Source organism: Rutidosis leptorrhynchoides, chromosome 6 (genome assembly GCF_046630445.1).
Source record: "Rutidosis leptorrhynchoides isolate AG116_Rl617_1_P2 chromosome 6, CSIRO_AGI_Rlap_v1, whole genome shotgun sequence".
NCBI classification, from domain to species: Eukaryota; Viridiplantae; Streptophyta; class Magnoliopsida; order Asterales; family Asteraceae; genus Rutidosis; species Rutidosis leptorrhynchoides.
This window is the reverse complement of record NC_092338.1, coordinates 256214332-256234766: the sequence shown is the minus strand read 5'-3', so window position 1 is coordinate 256234766 and position 20435 is coordinate 256214332. Positions and strand designations below refer to the sequence as shown.

The 20435-nt window shown below is 33.4% G+C and overlaps 1 protein-coding gene across 1 annotated transcript; it reads right to left on the bottom strand.

The window, feature by feature from the left end:
* Positions 1-19580: 19580 nt before the first annotated feature.
* Positions 19581-20132, bottom strand: LOC139854469 (uncharacterized). The gene has a single exon (XM_071843772.1). The coding sequence runs from the start codon at positions 20130-20132 to the stop codon at positions 19581-19583; it is 552 nt and encodes a 183-aa protein (XP_071699873.1).
* Positions 20133-20435: the final 303 nt, after the last annotated feature.

Below are 20435 nucleotides of genomic sequence, written 5' to 3'. Positions count from 1 at the left end.
CACACTTGGATTTTATTTTCTTTTATTTGCCTTTTTATTGTCCTCTATTCCATTTTAAATGAATTCTAACATTTTGGATTGTTTCTCAATTTATGTCCTTTCCGAGGTAACAATAATTTCGGTGTTAACACCCAGTTTTATCGTTCATAAATATGTATAAACATGATTTTGAATTCATTTAATTGAAAATTTTGAAAAATTTTACTAGAATTGGGTAGTCAGTATATAAGACTAGGGCTGTTCTTTATTATCAGAGAGCACTAGATTCTAATACAACTACTGCGTTACTAGTATTTTTAATGGTAACCAAGTGTTTAAATCAAAATTTTTTTTAAAATCCAAAAGAATTTAACCCCTTCCCACACTTAAGATCTTGCAATGCCCTCATTTGCAAGAAATCAGTAACAATTTAAATTATTGAGGGAGATTAGCGTAGAAAACTGATTAAATTTTACCAAAGTTTCCAAACATATTGGCGTTTGTTTGCTGAATGATAAATGGTGCAAATCATTTGTTCATTCCATCTTGTTGTTACATCACATTTATTTTTTCATCTTGTCGTCAAAATTACTAGCTTTTGCTGAACTTAATGCCAGTCTTTGAAAATGTGATGTTTTACCCTGTTTTGTACAATCGAAAATATACATACATACAAATATAAACATGCATGATAATTTGAAATGGGACTTAATATCCCACTTTTAAATCCTAAATGTGAAATATTAGTACACAATAATAATAAAAATGATAAAAATTACATAAATATATCCAATAACATAAGTTTAAACATGAATAAGTAAAAAAGATAAAAACATAAAAATCATAAAAATAACCAATGGAACCAAATTAGTCTGGATAGGGGTTCCAGTTCATCTCATCAGGTGGGTTCCATTGTTGGTTATAGGTGTTCTGATAGGCTTGGTTATAGTCATACCAGTTAAAGGGTGGCCGGATGTCGGGGTTGTGTGGCGGAAAATGAGCAGGTCGAGTAGGCACGTAATTATTTGGTACCTGATATGACAGCTGGCTCATGATTTGGTGCTGATGAACTAACCAGCTATCATGTTGGCATCGCCTATAATCCTCGTATACTCGCTCGGAGTTCCACTGCTCGTACATACTATGTCTGGCCGCGCTCGTCATTGCTTCCTCATCTATACGAACGTGGACGTCAAGAATAGCATCTCGTAAGACATCCCTAATGTCTTCCGCCTCCTCCATTTCCTCGTCTGAGCCCCTTTCTACCTGTGGATGAGGGCCCTCATAGGGTACTGCCTGGTTGCGTCTACTTTTCAATACCTTAGCACCCACATAAACTTTCAATCCTAAAGGCTCAACCTGTTCTCTACAAAGCTGTAATGGACCCCCTTGGTTCCTATCAACACCTAAATACTCTCCAATGAGAGTAACAAAAACACCTCCTCCTATTATACTCCCGTCCTGCATTCCTTCTACCATTTTAGATAAATAAAAACCAACACAGTAAGGGATATTGACAAAGCTTCTAGGATCCTGAATACACTTTAGGTAGAATAAATCATGTAAGGTTATTTTTTCTTTATTGTTACCTCTTTGTGTAATCGAGTTAGCCAAAAATCTATGAATGATACGAAGCTCGGCTCTGTCAATATGTGTATAGGAGTGTCCTCCCGCTCGTGTAAAAACATCAAAATGTGACATACGCCTCCAAATGGCGTCAGCGTCAAAGTTGCTATCTACCCTTTCACCATAATGAATCAAATTTGTACAATCAGGTAGTAGCAACTCACCAGGAGTATATATCTGTAAGGCCCTGGCCATGTCCAGCATGGACATTCTGTACATCCTACCGCCAAGGATAAACCTAAGAAATCTTCTATCATCTATTCTAACTATATTTGTATCAAGTGATACAGTACTCATGAGCTCAACACACCATTCCTTATATACAGGTCTACGAATGGTGAAAAGACGTTCCCAATCTGTAAAAGAAGAGTTCTCATACCTCTGAATCAGTAGCAGTCTGACTCTATTAGCTAGTTGAACTCTTTCCGAAGGATCCTAATCGATTACCCTTGGCACCTCTACATTTTTAGTTACCAATCTGAATTTGTTCCTTTGATATGTCTCGTAATCCCTCCATCTTCTATCAAATCTCAGATTAGGATGCAAAGTGTGCTCAGGAATCGTTGGGTATTCTACTGGCGGCCTCATCGAAAATACTATGAATTCATTAACAAAATGTACCAGATCATAATAAGGTATGTGTTGATCAGACTGTTGTTGTGGTTCCTGTTGTGGTTCTTGTTCGGGTTCTGGCTCGTGTTGCATTTCTGGTTCTGGTTCTGGTGCTGGAGCAGGTCGTCTAGATGATGATGCTCCTAAACCTCCAGTATCGGCTTTCTGCAAACCACATTAAACACAAAATTTGTGCATCCAAGTATGCATTAGTGTTTGCAAAATAACAATTTAAAACAATCACAATAACATGTTAAATCAAAATTAAACTTATACACATTTTCACAATTTTTACAATTCTATACTTTTCCAAATAAGCACATATGAAAATGTAAACAAAGTTCATAAGTATTTAACTCAAATAACATGTCAAAATAGTCATTACTAACAATTAAACAAGTCTCAATTGGCAATTATATCAAATTAATCAAGTTCATGAATTTTCGCCTAAAAAGTCCACTTTAATCTTTAAAAATCATGTTTAGGATCAATGTTTGGATCATTTAACTACCTAAACATGTTACACTACTCAATTTAGCAATAATTCATAACAAAAATCGGTCATAACCTGTTTATATCAAAAAGCCCCAAATTGCTCAAGAACACAAACCCTAGATTTCGAAATTTTTTGAAGTTTTTGGCTTCAAATCATGTTAAATAGCATCAATCTAGGTTATACATGCATAAAATACTAACAATTTAACACTAATTACACTAGAAATTAGTCTGGATAGGGGTTCCAGTTCATCTCATCAGGTGGGTTCCATTGTTGGTTATAGGTGTTCTGATAGGCTTGGTTATAGTCATACCAGTTAAAGGGTGGTCGGATGTCGGGGTTGTGTGGCGGAAAATGAGCAGGTCGAGTAGGCACGTAATTATTTGGTACCTGATATGACAGCTGGCTCATGATTTGGTGCTGATGAACTAACCAGCTATCATGTTGGCATCGCCTATAATCCTCGTATACTCGCTCGGAGTTCCACTGCTCGTACATACTATGTCTGGCCGCGCTCGTCATTGCTTCCTCATCTATACGAACTTGGACGTCAAGAATAGCATCTCGTAAGACATCCCTAATGTCTTACGCCTCCTCCATTTCCTCGTCTGAGCCCCTTTCTACCTGTGGATGAGGGCCCTCATAGGGTACTGCCTGGTTGCGTCTACTTTTCAATACCTTAGCACCCACATAAACTTTCAATCCTAAAGGCTCAACCTGTTCTCTACAAAGCTGTAATGGACCCCCTTGGTTCCTATCAACACCTAAATACTCTCCAATGAGAGTAACAAAAACACCTCCTCCTATTATACTCCCGTCCTGCATTCCTTCTACCATTTTAGATAAATAAAAACCAACACAGTAAGGGATATTGACAAAGCTTCTAGGATCCTGAATACACTTTAGGTAGAATAAATCATGTAAGGTTATTTTTTCTTTATTGTTACCTCTTTGTGTAATCGAGTTAGCCAAAAATCTATGAATGATACGAAGCTCGGCTCTGTCAATATGTGTATAGGAGTGTCCTCCCGCTCGTGTAAAAATATCAAAATGTGACATACGCCTCCAAATGGCGTCAGCGTCAAAGTTGCTATCTACCCTTTCACCATAATGAATCAAATTTGTACAATCAGGTAGTAGCAACTCACCAGGAGTATATATCTGTAAGGCCCTGGCCATGTCCAGCATGGACATTCTGTACATCCTACCGCCAAGGATAAACCTAAGAAATCTTCTATCATCTATTCTAACTATATTTGTATCAAGTGATACAGTACTCATGAGCTCAACACACCATTCCTTATATACAGGTCTACGAATGGTGAAAAGACGTTCCCAATCTGTAAAAGAAGAGTTCTCATACCTCTGAATCAGTAGCAGTCTGACTCTATTAGCTAGTTGAACTCTTTCCGAAGGATCCTAATCGATTACCCTTGGCACCTCTACATTTTTAGTTACCAACTGAATTTGTTCCTTTGATATGTCTCGTAATCCCTCCATCTTCTATCAAATCTCAGATTAGGATGCAAAGTGTGCTCAGGAATCGTTGGGTATTCTACTGGCGGCCTCATCGAAAATACTATGAATTCATTAACAAAATGTACCAGATCATAATAAGGTATGTGTTGATCAGGCTGTTGTTGTGGTTCCTGTTGTGGTTCTTGTTCGAGTTCTGGCTCGTGTTGCATTTCTGGTTCTGGTTCTGGTGCTGGAGCAGGTCGTCTAGATGATGATGCTCCTAAACCTCCAGTATCGGCTTTCTGCAAACCACATTAAACACAAAATTTGTGCATCCAAGTATGCATTAGTGTTTGCAAAATAACAATTTAAAACAATCACAATAACATGTTAAATCAAAATTAAACTTATACACATTTTCACAATTTTTACAATTCTATACTTTTCCAAATAAGCACATATGAAAATGTAAACAAAGTTCATAAGTATTTAACTCAAATAACATGTCAAAATAGTCATTACTAACAATTAAACAAGTCTCAATTGGCAATTATATCAAATTAATCAAGTTCATGAATTTTCGCCTAAAAAGTCCACTTTAATCTTTAAAAATCATGTTTAGGATCAATGTTTGGATCATTTAACTACCTAAACATGTTACACTACTCAATTTAGCAATAATTCATAACAAAAATCGGTCATAACCTGTTTATATCAAAAAGCCCCAAATTGCTCAAGAACACAAACCCTAGATTTCGAAATTTTTTGAAGTTTTTGGCTTCAAATCATGTTAAATAGCATCAATCTAGGTTATACATGCATAAAATACTAACAATTTAACACTAATTACACTAGAAATTAACAAAATTGCATTAGGTAAAATATTGGTAATTATCACAAAAACTAGGAATTTATAGAGTTTAGGGGTGTAATTTTTACCTTTTTGCTGAAGAATGAGAATCTAGGCATGATTAGAGCAAGAAATTTGACGAATTACGGTGAAAAATTGCGAATTTTAGAGGTGATTTGGGAGTGTTTTCGTATGTGTTGTGTGTTTTGTGTGTTGAAGAACAGAATAGGCGACTGCTCGTATCAGGCCTGGTTTTACTCCCCATGCGATCGCATGGAAACAAAGGCCTAACTCCATGCGATCGCATGGAGTCCCGGGTACAGTACTTTTGAATTTTTTTTATATAAAACCTTATACTTTATAAAACTTATAATTAATTAAATTCTAAAAATTTTGTTTTCCTTTAGGAGCGAGGGTGTTTCGGATCGTTGTCCTAGTCCGTCCCTCGACAAAAATTTAAAATTTGTCAATTTAAAGCGCGGTTTTAAAAGCAAAGATTTTTGGGTTTTTAATGTTTTTGGCATACTTTAATTCAATAAGATTAAAAATAATGATAATAAAAGTTCTCGTCCCTCCCTCGGGTAAAGCAATTTCGGTTCAACGACCTAGTCTTCAACTCATGACGAATTTTAAAAATCATATTTTTGACTTATCGAAATAAAGTAAATTTTTGTTTTTAAATTCACACAAACTTAAATTTAAAATGCATAAAATTAAAAATTCATATTATAAATTCACACGAAACTTAAATTTAATTTTGTTTTTATACATACAAACTTATATTAAAAATATTAATTTTTTAAATATTTACAATTTTAAATATATATATATATATATATTAATTTAAAAAGTTTATAATATTATTTTAATATTAATTTTAAAAACAAAGTAAAAATAAAATTAAAAATTTTTTTGGCTTTTATCCCACTTTAATCAATCAAATATTATCAAAAATATGTGCCCCTCTTTTCGGTAAAGTAATTTCGGTTTCATAACCTAATTTAACTCATGACGAATTTTTGAAATATTTTGGGTTGATTGATTAAAGATATTTATACCTTAAGAATAAACGTTAAATTTCGCAGTTATGTAATAAATTTTTGTATGATATCAATAATTTCGGTCGCAAGACCTAATTTTATCGAATACCAATTTAATACTTTATAGCGAACAAATTAGCGTTTATTATCAAAAGGTTAAAAATAAAAATAAAAATAAAAATAAAAACTGTACAAACTTACCTGTGAAATATATTTCTTAGTAATATGCTCTAGTCCACTCATAAGATAGTCGGACTAATTGGTTTTCCATGGCTACATAGGCGTAACCTTGAGCATTCAACGTTTTTTATTCTAAACATATGAACGGTCCGTCTCTGCATAAAGTAACAAATTCGGTATTTGAATAGGTTTGATTATTTGAACATTTACCTTCGTGTGACCATTTTCCACATTTGTGACATCTTTCAAGGTGTCGTGCTCTTCTTTTCGCTGCGGATTTTGATTTTCCTTTACCAAATTGCAACTTATTATTTTCGCATCTGGATTCTTTTCTTACTCCGTCCAATTTACCTCTGATTAATGATACTATTTCACTTGGAAGGGTGTCATTATTACGTTTAGTGATCAAAGCGTTTAGCATTAGACCATGGTTTAATTCACAGGAAGTCTTCATTTCGAAAAACCTAAAAAAAATAAAAATTCAGAATGGGGGGAGAAGACTAGTTCTTTAGGGTCTGCTAGGGAAAGACCATTCGGGTTCCATTTTCGAGAACTACAATAAAACAGAAAAACTAACTCTAACAGAAATACACATTATCTTTTAAAGACTTGATTTTCCCCACACTTAGTTAGCTGTGGTGTCGAAATTGTGATTAACTTCGTTGGCAACTTTCATCGGACTATCTATGTAATGTTTAACTCTGTGACCATTAATCTTAAATTCAATCCCATTTGAATTTATTAATTCGACAGTTCCGTATGGGAAAACTCTTTTGACTATGAATGGTCCAGACCATCTTGATTTCAATTTTCCAGGAAATAGCTTGAATCGTGAATTAAAAAGAAGAACTCTGTCTCCTTTTTTAAATTCTTTTGAACTTCTGATTCTTTTATCATGCCATTTCTTCGTTCTTTCTTTATAGATTAACGAATTTTCATATGCATCATGTCTTAGTTCTTCTAATTCGTTTAATTGACTTAACCGTAGACGTCCAACTTCATGTAAATCAAGATTGCATGTCTTCAAAGCCCAAAATGCTTTGTGTTAAATTTCTACTGGAAGATGACATGCTTTTCCGTAAATGAGTTTAAAAGGTGTGGTTCCAATTGGAGTTTTATAGACTGTTCTAAAAGCCCAGAGTGCATCCTCTAATTTTATGGACCATTCCTTCGGATTTGATCCTACGGTTTTCTCTAGAATACATTTTAAAGCTCGGTTGGTATTTTCAACTTGTCCACTTATCTGTGGATGATAAGCAGTGGAGATTTTATGAGTTACTCCATATCTTTTGAGAACTTTCTCAAGTTGATTATTACAGAAATGAGTTCCCCGATCACTTATTAAAGCTTTCGGTGTTCCAAACCTTGCAAAAAGACGTTTTAAAAAGTTGACTACAACTCGTGCATCGTTAGTTGGGAGAGCTTGTGCTTCCGCCCATTTAGATACATAATCAATGGCAACGAGAATGTATAGATTATTATGAGATTTTGGAAATGGACCCATAAAGTCAATACCCCAGATGTCAAATACTTCACATACTTGAATGACATTTTGTGGCATTTCATCACGTTGACTTATTTTTCCAGCCCTTTGACATGCATCACAGGATTTGCAAAGAAGGTGTGCGTCATTGTAAATTGTAGGCCAATAGAATCCAGCATCATAAACTTTTCTAGCTGTTAGTTGAGGCCCATAATGCCCTCCTGTTGGTCCTGTGTGACAATGGTTTAAGATTTTATTAGCTTCATTTACGAATACACATCGGCGTATTATTCCATCGGGACAACTTTTAAACAAATGTGGATCTTCCCAGAAATAGTGTTTTATATCACTAAAGAATTTCTTTCGTTTTTGGTACGACAATCCTTTTTCAAGGAATCCACATACTAAATAGTTTGCATAGTCTGCAAACCATGGAATTTCATTATAATCTATCTTCAATAGATATTCATCAGGAAAGTTGTCTTGTATGGCCGATTCATTTAGAACTTCTAATTCGGGATTTTCAAGACGAGAATGATGATCAGCGGCGAGATTTTCTGCTCCTTTTTTATCTCGGATTTCAATATCAAACTCTTGTAAGAGTAAGATCCAACGGATTAATCGTGGTTTAGCATCTTATTTCGAAAATAGGTATCTAAGAGCAGAATGGTCGGTATAGACCACCGTTTTAGTTAGAACGAGATATGAACGAAATTTGTCAAAAGCAAAGACAATAGCAAGGAGTTCTTTTTCAGTAGTTGTGTAATTCGTTTGTGCTCCTTGTAATGTCTTACTAGCATAATAAATAGGTTGAAATCGTTTTTCAATCCTTTGTCCTAAAACGGCTCCCATTGCAAAATCACTTGCATCGCACATTAGTTCAAACGGTAGATTCCAATTTGGAGTTATCATAATCGGCACATTAGTGAGTTTTTCTTTAAGAATATTAAAAGATTTGATACATTCATCTGAAAAGATGAATGGGGCATCCTTTTCTAGGAGTTTATTCATAGGAGTGGCAATTTTAGAAAAATCTTTTATAAAACGTCGGTAAAAACCGGCATGCCCTAGAAAACTCCTAACTCTTCTAACATTGGTGGGATGTGGAAGTTTAGCAATTACATCTACTTTAGCTCTATCTACTTTAATTCCTTCCTTTGAAATTTTATGTCCAAGAACGGTGCCTTCTTTAACCATGAAATGGCATTTCTCCCAATTAAGAACTAGATTTGATTGTTCGCATCTAATAAGCATTCGTTCAAGATTAACTAGACATGATTCAAATGTATCACCGAAGACTGAAAAGTCATCCATGAAAACTTCCATGCATTCTTCTATCATGTCGTGAAAAATCGCCATCATGCACCTTTGAAAGGTTGCAGGGGCGTTGCAAAGTCCAAATGGCATGCGTTTGTAAGCAAAAGTACCATAAGGGCACGTGAACGTGGTTTTCTCTTGGTCTTCGGGTGCTATTGGAATTTGAAAGTATCCGGAAAAACCATCAAGAAAACAATAGTAACTATTTCTGGCTAATCTTTCCAACATTTGATCAATAAAAGGTAAGGGAAAGTGATCTTTTCTGGTGGCGTCATTTAATTTTCTATAATCAATACATACACGCCATCCTGTTACAGTCCTAGTAGAAATAAGCTCATTTTTCTCATTTGTAATGACAGTCATGCCACCCTTCTTAGGCACGCATTGAACTGAGCTTACCCATGGACTATCAGAAATTGGATAAATTAAACCTGCATCAAACAGTTTAATAATTTCTTTTTTAACAACATCTTGCATATTAGGATTTAGTCTTCGTTGGCGTTGCACATATGTTTTATGACCTTCTTCCATAAGGATTGTATGTGTGCAATACGAAGGACTTATTCCTTTAATATCATGAATCTTCCATGCAATGGCTGGTTTATGAGCTTTTAACACAGAAATGAGTTGTGATTTCTCATTTTCAGTAAGAGAAGACGATATTATTACAGGTAATTCAGATTCACCATGTAAATAAGCATATTCCAAATGGTTTGGAAGTGGCTTTAACTCTAATGTTGGTGGTTCTTCTATCGATGATTTATATCGATATCTGTCTTCCTCTTTTAGCATTTGAATTTCTTCTGTTGTTGGTTCATATCCATTAGCCATAAGTGTAGCTAACATTTCAGTTTCATTAATTGGTTCAGTTCCTTCTCCTAAAGAACATTCTCCTGTTCCTTGTAATTCTGGAAATTCTTCTAACAATTATGCATGTGAATATAATAGCATGTATCATCTGCAGATTGCGGTTGTTGCATTGCTCTATCAACTGAAAAGGTAACACTCTCGTCCTCTATACTTAGGGTCAGTTTCTTACCAAACACGTCTATCATTGCTTTAGCCGTGTTTAAGAATGGTCTTTCTAATATGAGAGGAACTTGAGAATCTTCTTCCATGTCCAGAACAACAAAATCTACTGGAAATACTAAAGTACCAACTTTAACTAGCATGTTCTCCATTATCCCTCTAGGATATTTGACTGATCTATCGGCTAGTTGTATGCTTATTCGTGTTGGTTTCAATTCTCCAAGGTCTAGTTTAGTGTATAGTGAATACGACATTAAATTTATACTAGCACCTAAGTCTGCCAATGCTTCTATTGAACTAAGACTACCCAGAAAATATGGAATTGTGAAACTTCCTGGATCAGATAGTTTTTCTGGTATCTTATTCAACAACACTGCTGAACAATTAGCATTCATAGTAACAGCCGAGAGTTCTTCCATTTTCTTTCTATTTGAGATTAGATCTTTCAGAAATTTAGCATATCTAGGCATTCCTGAAATTACATCAATGAAAGGAAGATTTACATTTATCTGTTTAAACATATCTAAGAATTTGGATTGCTCGGCTTCAAGTCTCTCTTTTTTCATTTTACTCGGGTAAGGAAGTGATGGTTGGTATGGTTTAACATAAGGTTTAGTCTTAACTGTGTTATCTTCATTAACCTTTTCAACTACCGGTTCTTTTTCCTTATCTTGTTCAGGTTGTGGTTCTTGTGGAGTAGGAATAACTTCCTCAGAAATTACAGGTATTTCAGGTGGTTTAAGTGTAATACCACTTCTTGTGGTAATGGCTTTAGCTGTTTCATTCCGGGGGTTAGCATTTGTATCACTAGGTAAACTTCCTGGTTTTCTTTCACCTATTAACCTTGCTAGGTTACTTACTTCTTGTTCCAGATTTTGAATAGAAGCTTGTTGATTTCTAAATGCTTGAGCATTTTATTCATTGGTTTGTTTCTGATATGTGAAAAACTGTGTTTGAGATTCAACTAGCTTCGTCATCATATCTTCTAAATTTGGTTTTTTATCATCGGTTTGTGGTGGTTTGTTTTGAAAATTAGGTCTTTGCTGATTGTAAGTATTATTGGATACTTGTTGATTGCTAGGACCTTGTTGGTTGTTGTATGAAACATTTCGATTATAATTCTGGTTTTGATTGTAAATTGGTCTTGGCGGTTGATAATTATTCTGATAATTATTTCCAGGCCTTTGGTTTAGATATGAAACATTCTCTCTTTGTTCCATTGTTAGTTCAATACTGAGACAATCTTTTGTCAAATGTGGTCCTCCACATTGCTCACAACTAATTCGTATTGAGTGGATATCTTTAGTCATCTTTTCCATTCGTCTCTCGACAGCATCTATCTTTGCGGAAATGGAATCTAAGTCATGGCTAGAATCAGCTCTAGCTGCTTTAGATGATCTAACGATATCTTTTTCTTGGTGCTACTCATGTGAGTGGAAAGTAGTGTTATCAATAATTTTGTAAGCATCAGTTTCTGTTTTCTTCATAATGGAACCACCAGCTGCTATGTCGATGTCTTTCCTTGTAGTGATGTCGCATCCTTGGTAAAATATTTGTACTATTTGATAGGTGTCTAAACCATGTTGCGGACATCCTCTCAATAACTTTCTAAATCTGGTCCATGCCTCATATAGAGTCTTACGGCTTTAGATACTGGAAAGAATTGTTTAAGAAAATTTTCAACTAAAACGTCCCATGTATCAATTGCCCCTTCAGGTAACGATTCCAACCAATCTTTGGCTTCTCCCTTTAAAGTCCAGGGAAATAAAATGAGATATATCTGTTCATCTTCAACTTCTCGGATTTTAAATAAAGTACAGATCCTATTAAAGGTACGAAGATGTTCATTTGGATCTTCCTTCGGCGCACCACTAAATTGGCATTGATTAGTTACCATGTGTAGGATTTGTCCTTTGATTTCATAATCTGGCGCATTTATGTCTGGATGAGTAATTGCGTGACCTTGGCCAGTGCGTTTAGCTCTCATTCGGTCTTCCATACTTAAAGGTTCCAGATTCTCCATGATTAAATTTGTTGAATCTGAATCACTAGAGGATTCTGATTTAATGGTTGGTTCCTCAACAATCTCTGTTTAAACGATTGGTGGTTCCGGAGGAAAGATTAGTGGTTCAGGATCTATGAATTGTCCCTGAATATTCTCCAGATTCTCAATTGTGAGGTCGGGTTCAAAAAATGGATTATCGGAAATTTGAATTGGAGTACTTGGTCGACTGGATGACGATTCTAAAGAAAGATCAATGGCGATAATATTAGCTAGATGTCTTGATCGAGTTACAGGTGGTGAACGTACAAAAGGTGGTGAACGTTTTGCTCGGTGCATTCACTTAATATCCTATTAGTTTTTTAAAAAGAAAGAAAAATTATATAAGTTATCCAATTAATAGACTTTTCTGATTTTGCCCACGTTTCGAATAGCCAAAAGATGTAGCAGAGGGGCAGGATTCGTTTGGTCTCAATATAATTGAGTACTGTTTGGCTCCAATAACTCGGTCCACGTACAAATCCAACTATTACTACGAACCAGAAAATTTTGATGTCTATCAATTTACCTACTTAAAATAAATTTTCGTAATTTAAAGAAATTTAGAGAAGAAGTAGAAAAATTCTATGTCCTAAAAACTAGAATGGCGAGAAATAAAAAAGAAAAAGAGCGCGTCGGTATTAAAATTGGAGAAATAAGAAAGAAAAAGAGTGACTTATAAAACTTTAAAACACTCGACTAACCCAACCTTACTATTATCACTAACTTAAAATTAAAATTGCAAATTGAGATTACTAATTGGAGTGATAATTGATACATAGGTAAAAGGCGTCGAAAAAATGAACTAAAAACTAAGAATTAAAAGTTGCGTCTAAAAAATATTAAAGCTTACAAGTAAAACTATATCCCAAATGGCAATAACTTAAAAAGGTACTAAAACTTAAAAACAGCGTCGCAAAATTCTAAAGCACCTAAATCTTAGTATAAAAAAAAAGCACTTAAGGGATTTTACGGCAAATCTTAAAAATCTAGAAGTAAAAATAACTATGGCAAAAACTATATCTTAAAACTAAATACGAATGAAAAAATACAAAGATTACGCTAAAAATAAATAATAAGAGTACAAAATATAAAAATATACTAAAAGTTGTAAAAAGTACAATTTTTATAAAAAAATTATTTTTATATTTTTTATTTTATAAAACTATTAATTTTATAAATTATTTAAACTAATTAAACTAAATATATAAATTAATTAAAACTAAACTAAATTAATTAAATAACAAAACCTAATTAGGGTTTTTTAATTAAATAATAATAATAATTACCCGTAATTTATGCAGTTTTAGGGCTTCCTGTGGCCTGTCAGACACCCTCATGCGATCGCATGAGAAATTGCCTTCGGACTCATGCGATCGCATGAGCCAGGATTTTGGGCCACGGTCTGGGCTGCTACAGTACCAGGCCGTGAGAGTTTTTAATTTTTTTTTGTTTTGCTGTTTTATATAATTATATAATATATATATATAAATTAAATAAAATTTATATTTTTATAAAATAAAGATAATGAAACTTTTATAGAACTTATAAATTTAACAAACTCTTAAAAATATTTATATATTTTTTTTTTGTTTTTTCTTTTTATATTTTAGAATATTTAAAACGTATTTTTACAAAAGCGTATTTTTTTTTAAAAGTAAACTTAAAAATAAAAATCTTTTTTTATATATATTAGCGTTGCGCTTCCGGTATTTAAGCAGATATGTTCCCCGGCAGCGGCGCCAAAAATACTTGATGTGCGTAGATGTGTATATGAAATAGCTTATATTTTACAACGAAATACTATTAAATACGATACAATTTTACACAAGATATTTATTTATTTATTGAATGGATATACTTAAACCTTGCTACAACACTTATAGGAAGTGTACCTAATCGTACAGTAGTGTAGTTTTTAGTAAGTCCGGTTCGTTCCACAGGAAAATCATTAAAACAAAGCTTAACGCTATATTAGTTTTAATTTATAAAAATACAAATATATATATAAGTAATATTATTATTATAAAAAGGGGGTTTTTACCGTTTAATGACCGGTTTGTCGATTTTTAAAACTTTAGTCGCAGTTAAAACCTAATGTAAAATATTAAATAAATTAAAGACTTAATTTAAAGCGTAAAGTAAATAACGATAATGAAATTGCGAATAAATAAAAGTGCGATGAAATAATATTGCGATAATTAAAAAGTGCGATAATTAAAAGTGCAATTAAATACAATGACAATAAAAGTGCGATAATTAGAAGTGCAATTAAATATGAAAATAAAGGAATTATGCTTATTTAAACTTCCGTAATCATGATGTTTGACGTGTTGATTTTAGTTTATTCTCATGGGTTAATTGTCCTTTGTCCTGGATTATTTAATATATCCGTCTGGTTTTTGTCCATAACAGTCCATCAGTCATAAATATAAAGTGTGAGTGTCCTCGTCAAATTATCCTTATACCCGAAGTCAAATATTCTAACTAATTGGGGACTTAAACTGTAACAAGGTTTTAATACTTTGTTTAATAATTACACCAGGTTATCGACTGTATGTAACCCAAGGTTTTAATACTTTGTTATCAATTATGCCAAGTGTCCTTGTACATAATTTCACCCCTGTTTTAATAATTTCATAGACTATTAATCCATTCCATGTCCGGTTAAATGAACAATTATTCGTACATATAAATATCCCGCCCATCGTGTCCGATCGAGTGTATATGGTTATTTATAGGTACGTCCAATTGTAAATCTTTATATTAAAATTAACAAACTATCATTTAGTTAAACAAATATAAAGCCCATTAATAGCCCATAGTCTAATTTCCACAAGTGTCGTTCTTTTGTCCAAACCCCAATTATGGTACAAAGCCCAATTACCCAATTTTAGTAATTAGCCCAACATCATGATTACTTCGTTTTAAATAAGCATACTAATAATTTAGCTACTAGACATTAATGTAAAAAGGTTGAACATAACTTACAATGATTAAAAATAGCATAGCGTTACACGGACAGAATTTCGACTTACACCCTTACAACATTCGCTAACATACCCTTATTATTAGGATTTAAAATTAAAATTAAAATTAAAATATAAATATATAAATATATATATATATATATATATATATATATATATATACGTTTACATATGAGTGAAGAGAAAAAGATGTGTTAAATGGTGCACCAAAGCTCGATTTTTATAGGCATGTGGGCTGAAAAAGAGGCTCATGCGATCGCATGAGCTTTGCCCTTCAAGGACATGCGATCGCATGACCAGCTGGGGAGGCTCAAAAGTCTTCAAAAACGTGGGCTGCTTATTTATTTATTATATAATATATATAATAAAATTTAATTATATATATATTATATTATATTCTTGTACTCCGTTGACTTGTAATTTTTAGTTCGTTGCGTTGAGCGTTGAGAGTTGACTTTGGTCCCGGTTCCGGATTTTCGAACGTCCTTGCGTACAATTTAATATCTTGTATTTTGTGTTTTGAATCTTGTACTCTTGTAATTTTGAGACATTTCTCATCAATAATTGGAACCTCTTTGATTGTATTTTGTACTTTTGAGCTTTTTGGTCGTTTGGGTCTTCAATTCGTCGAATCTGTCTTTTGTCTTCACCTTTTATTATTTAAACGAATATCACTTGTAAATAGAACAATTGCAACTAAAAGCTTGTCTTTCTTGAGGGATAATGCTATGAAATATATGTTCGTTTTTAGCATTATCAGCACCCGACAAACATCATCTTCACTTTTCTTCATTTGTAAACCACCCTATGTTTCATATCCTATTGCCCTCTTTATGTTTCACGTTCGAACACCAACTTAAAACATTCAAAATCTACTACGTTTTGCTGTTATTTCTGTCTTTCTGTTAACAAATCGTTACCGCTACGGTGTATGTATTTTTGTTTATGTTCTATCATGCAAAGAACTACCATCGACTATTGTAACAACCGAAAACCCCCATCATAAACCACCATGGCTCAAACCTCACCTTTAATTTCTTTCTTCTTCTTCTCCTTCGTTTGTTTTAATCATAACCACACCACCCATTTAACCATTCATAAACTACTCCTTTCGGTTTGCAACCAAAAGCACCACGTAAACCACCCACCACCAAAACACCCACTTGTTGCATGCATGTACAAACCGAAACTATCACCCAGCTCACTACTCGTTAACTTATCATATGCTCTCTGCTGGATTTCCTCGATTAAAAACCAAAACCTACGACCAATAATGAGCGGGGCGATGCGGATGATGTGGCGTGAAGGATGATATGAACTATGTATAATGCATACTCACTCAAACTGCTAAACGTCTCCTATATCCCTTCGCTACAACAAGGTTCTTTTATAATCCCACTTAACTGTCGAAAGCAAGATACATAATGATGGTTAAGTGTTAATATGAAGAGACATAGTTGGAGGCTTGTTTCTACTTTTGATGTTTATACAAAGTAATTTAAATGCGTGCTGTATAAATGATGTTGAGTGGTTTAGGTGGACAAGTTCATAAAAGTTAGAATAGGTGATAGTTGCTCTTACAAAAAAAAAAATAAAGGAGAAAAAGGGAGTGGTCGTGCGGGGCTACTGCAAATTGCCTCTTTCTTGTTACAATTCTTTTAAACACCGAATCCTATAAAACCAACTGTTGGGCCATTTTTTTCGGTTTTATCTTGGCCGCATATTTGAGTTTCATTAATTAAAGTGGACTTATTGTTTGGGCTGTATTCCTTTATTTCGGGTATTGGCCGTACGTTTTTTTTAAAGACTGTGACCCAATGGAAATAGTAGAATGAGATGGTGGCCTTGAGATAGATGACGGCTTCGACATTTAAAATTTAATGACAAGGAGGGTGTTACAAAATGAAAATGATACTTGATTATGGTTGAAAATAGTGACGAACGAAGTTAAGGAAGATCATGATAATGATTGCGAGTCATGGTATTATGTAGATTAATAGACGATGACGATGATTATAGTGTTATGAGAAATTGACGAGTATATATGTTAAGTAAGAATGATGATAGTTGATCATGATGAAAAATAATGAAAGATGGACGAGATAATGATTTTATAATATTAATGGTGACTATAAAAAGATTAGGATGAAGTGATCGATGCATGATTATAATAATGATTAGGATTATGATCATGTTGACGATGATGGTTAATACCCTAGTCGTTTGGATTTGGAGAAGAAGAATAAAAAGGGAAAACAGAAAAACACGGGTCATATGTTAGTAACAGTTGATTTAAATTAGAAATGAGGTGACAAAGGAATGGTTAAAGGCATTATCAGGTTAGCGGGACGTCGCGGGTTTAAACCCGGACTTGGGCATTCTTTTAGGGCTACTCCTTTGAGGTAGTTATTATTAGTACTCTATTATTATTATTATTATTATTATTGTTATTACTATTATTATTTATTATTGATTGTTATTAAGTAATTATTGTTATTACTAATATTAGAAATAAGATTTTTAGTATAATTAATATTATTATTACTATTAAAATATATAGTATTATTATGATTAATATGACCATTAAAATTGCTATTTAAAATCATCAGTTTTATTAAAAGTACCATTAGTATTTAAAATATTATTTTTATAAAAACTAACATTTTTATCTTATCATTATTATCTTTTCTATTAAAATTATTATTGTTACTAAATTTACTTTTATTATTAGTACTATTATCAAAGCTATTAATATCAGTATCATTACTAAATCTAATTACTTTTAGTATTATTATAATTATCATAAAAAGATACAAATTTTTATTTATTATTATTGATATTATTTTAACAAATAAATAGCTATATAAGAATATATTTAACATATCGCATAACAATATTAATATTAATAAATACTAATTATTTATCTAAGGTATATAAAATAAATATAGTTAAAATAGTTACTAATGAAACATACAAGTTACTAAAATAACAATTAATAATAATATCTAAACTTGTTCGATTACAAGTATATGTTTTAATAAATATATGAATAATATAAGTTCGTGAATCCAAGACCAACTCTACACTTGTTCAATGACGTCATATGTATTTTTACTACAAAATACAGTAATGTGAGTTCATTTGCTCCCTTTTACTCTTTACATTTTTGGGACTGAGAATACATGCGTTCTTTTTACAACTGCTTTATTAAATGCTTTTGAAATACATTTTAAACTGCGAATACATGAAATGCTTTTATAAATGTTTGACGAGATAGACACAAGCAAAACATTCCTTGAATGAATTATGTGGATGTGATAATTGCCACCATTGAATTATGTGGACGTGATAATTGCCACAATTGATATGAATATTTTTCCCCTGATTATTATTGCTTGGTAACCTAAGAATTAGGGAACATCACTAATTTTGAGAATTAGTGCACGCCTAATTGACGCGAATCCTAAAGGTAGCTACCAGGTTTAACACCCCCACCCAGAAAGTTCACTAGACGGAAGGGCTAGTAGGCGTGGTGTTTAGTACTTCGAAGTTTATATGATTATTATACAGACGAGATGTTCTGTTTTGGGGATATTATTATGCGCATTATATGTTAAGGTCGGTTACCAAGCTAAGCTATGAAATAAATGTGAATGTTATGTATCGAGAGAATGATTTTATACACAGGTTATGTGTAAGATATTTTGTACACGAGATATGTGTACGGTTACTAAGATTTATGAAAAATGGTTTCGTACACAAGAAAGGTGTACTGTATTTAAAAGATATCGCATGTACATTACAGGTGGGTATAGGATTCGGGCCCATTTGTACCATGCAACATTTAAATCTTGTGGTCTATCAAAATGAGGAATTTTTATTGTTTATGATAAACTTATGAACTCACCAACCTTTTGGTTGACACTTTAAAGCATGTTTATTCTCAGGTATGAAAGAAATCTTTCGCTGTGCATTTTCTCATTTTAAAGATATTACTTGGAGTCATTTATGACATATTTCAAAAGAAGTTGCATTCGAGTCATTGAGTTCATCAAGATTATTATTAAGTCAATTATAGTTAGATATATTATGAAATGGTATGCATACCGTCAACTTTCGATGTAAATGAAAGTTTTTCTTTTAAAAACGAATGCAATATTTGTAAAATGTATCATATAGAGGTCAAATACCTCACGATGAAATCAACTATTGTGAATCGTTTATAATGTATATGAACGGGTCCTTTCAGATGCTATATGCCCTTACTGGTTATTGTAGTATATGCCAACGCCCTTGTAATATACCAAAAGTCCTCTCAACATCCTTGCGTGGCGCTGCTTGTTTCTTCAAAAAGTACTTACGTTTTTCATCATTTGCACTTGAAAACGAATTAACAGATGATGCCCACCTGGGATATATAACGTCCGCTAGATAATATCCTCTTTTGTACTCAACCCCATTTACAGTATAAGGAATGTCTTATATTTCTTCATCAAGCATTGAGTTGAAGAGATTACTAGCGTTCAAGACGTGTAAGTCATTGTTTGAACCCGCAACCTCAAAGAAATCATGCCAAATCCAGTTATCATATGAGGCTATGGCCTCTAGCATAAGAGTTGGAACTTTGTGATCGCCTCGAGTAAATTGACCTTCCCATGCAATGGGACATTTTCCCCATGCCCAATGTATACAATCTATGTTTCCCATCATTCCAGGTAAACCGTGAAGATCTTCATGAGCTTCATACAATCGTTTGATATCATCCGTGGTAGGCTCTCGCATATACTCATCTTTATATAAATCAACAATACACTTACAAAAGTTCATTAGCGATTCACGACATGTTCGTTCCGACATTTGCAAGTACTCGTCAAAAAGATCGGGTGTATCACCATAAGCTAATTGTCGTAGAGCGGCAGTTATTTTTAAGTATGTACTAATACTCAACTTGCCGCGCACATCAACTCGTAAATGAAAATACTTAAAATATTCCGGTAGCGGATCTTTATGGTAATTGAGAATATCTTCCATAATTTAGAGAAATACGTGACCCCTCATGATGATACGCATAATGATACGTCTCCACAAGGCACACTATTAGTAGCACATCGACTACAGTGTACCCGGCATAAATCATCACGAGCAAAATATATCTTCCCGGCCTCATCTTAGTAACTAAATCAGATGGTCACTTATGAACGCATCCGGAAAGGATCACATCGGACAAGGGTCAGCCGGGATGCCACAAGAAGTTCCAGCTCGGACAAGAATGCAAGGTACCGGCATCAACTTATCGGATGCAAAGTAATTAAGAAACCAAGAACCATATCGTCA

Coding starts and splice junctions, on each gene's coding strand:
- LOC139854469 (XM_071843772.1), bottom strand. CDS start 20,132: ATGGAAGATATTCTCAATTACCATAAAGATCCGCTACCGGAATATTTT.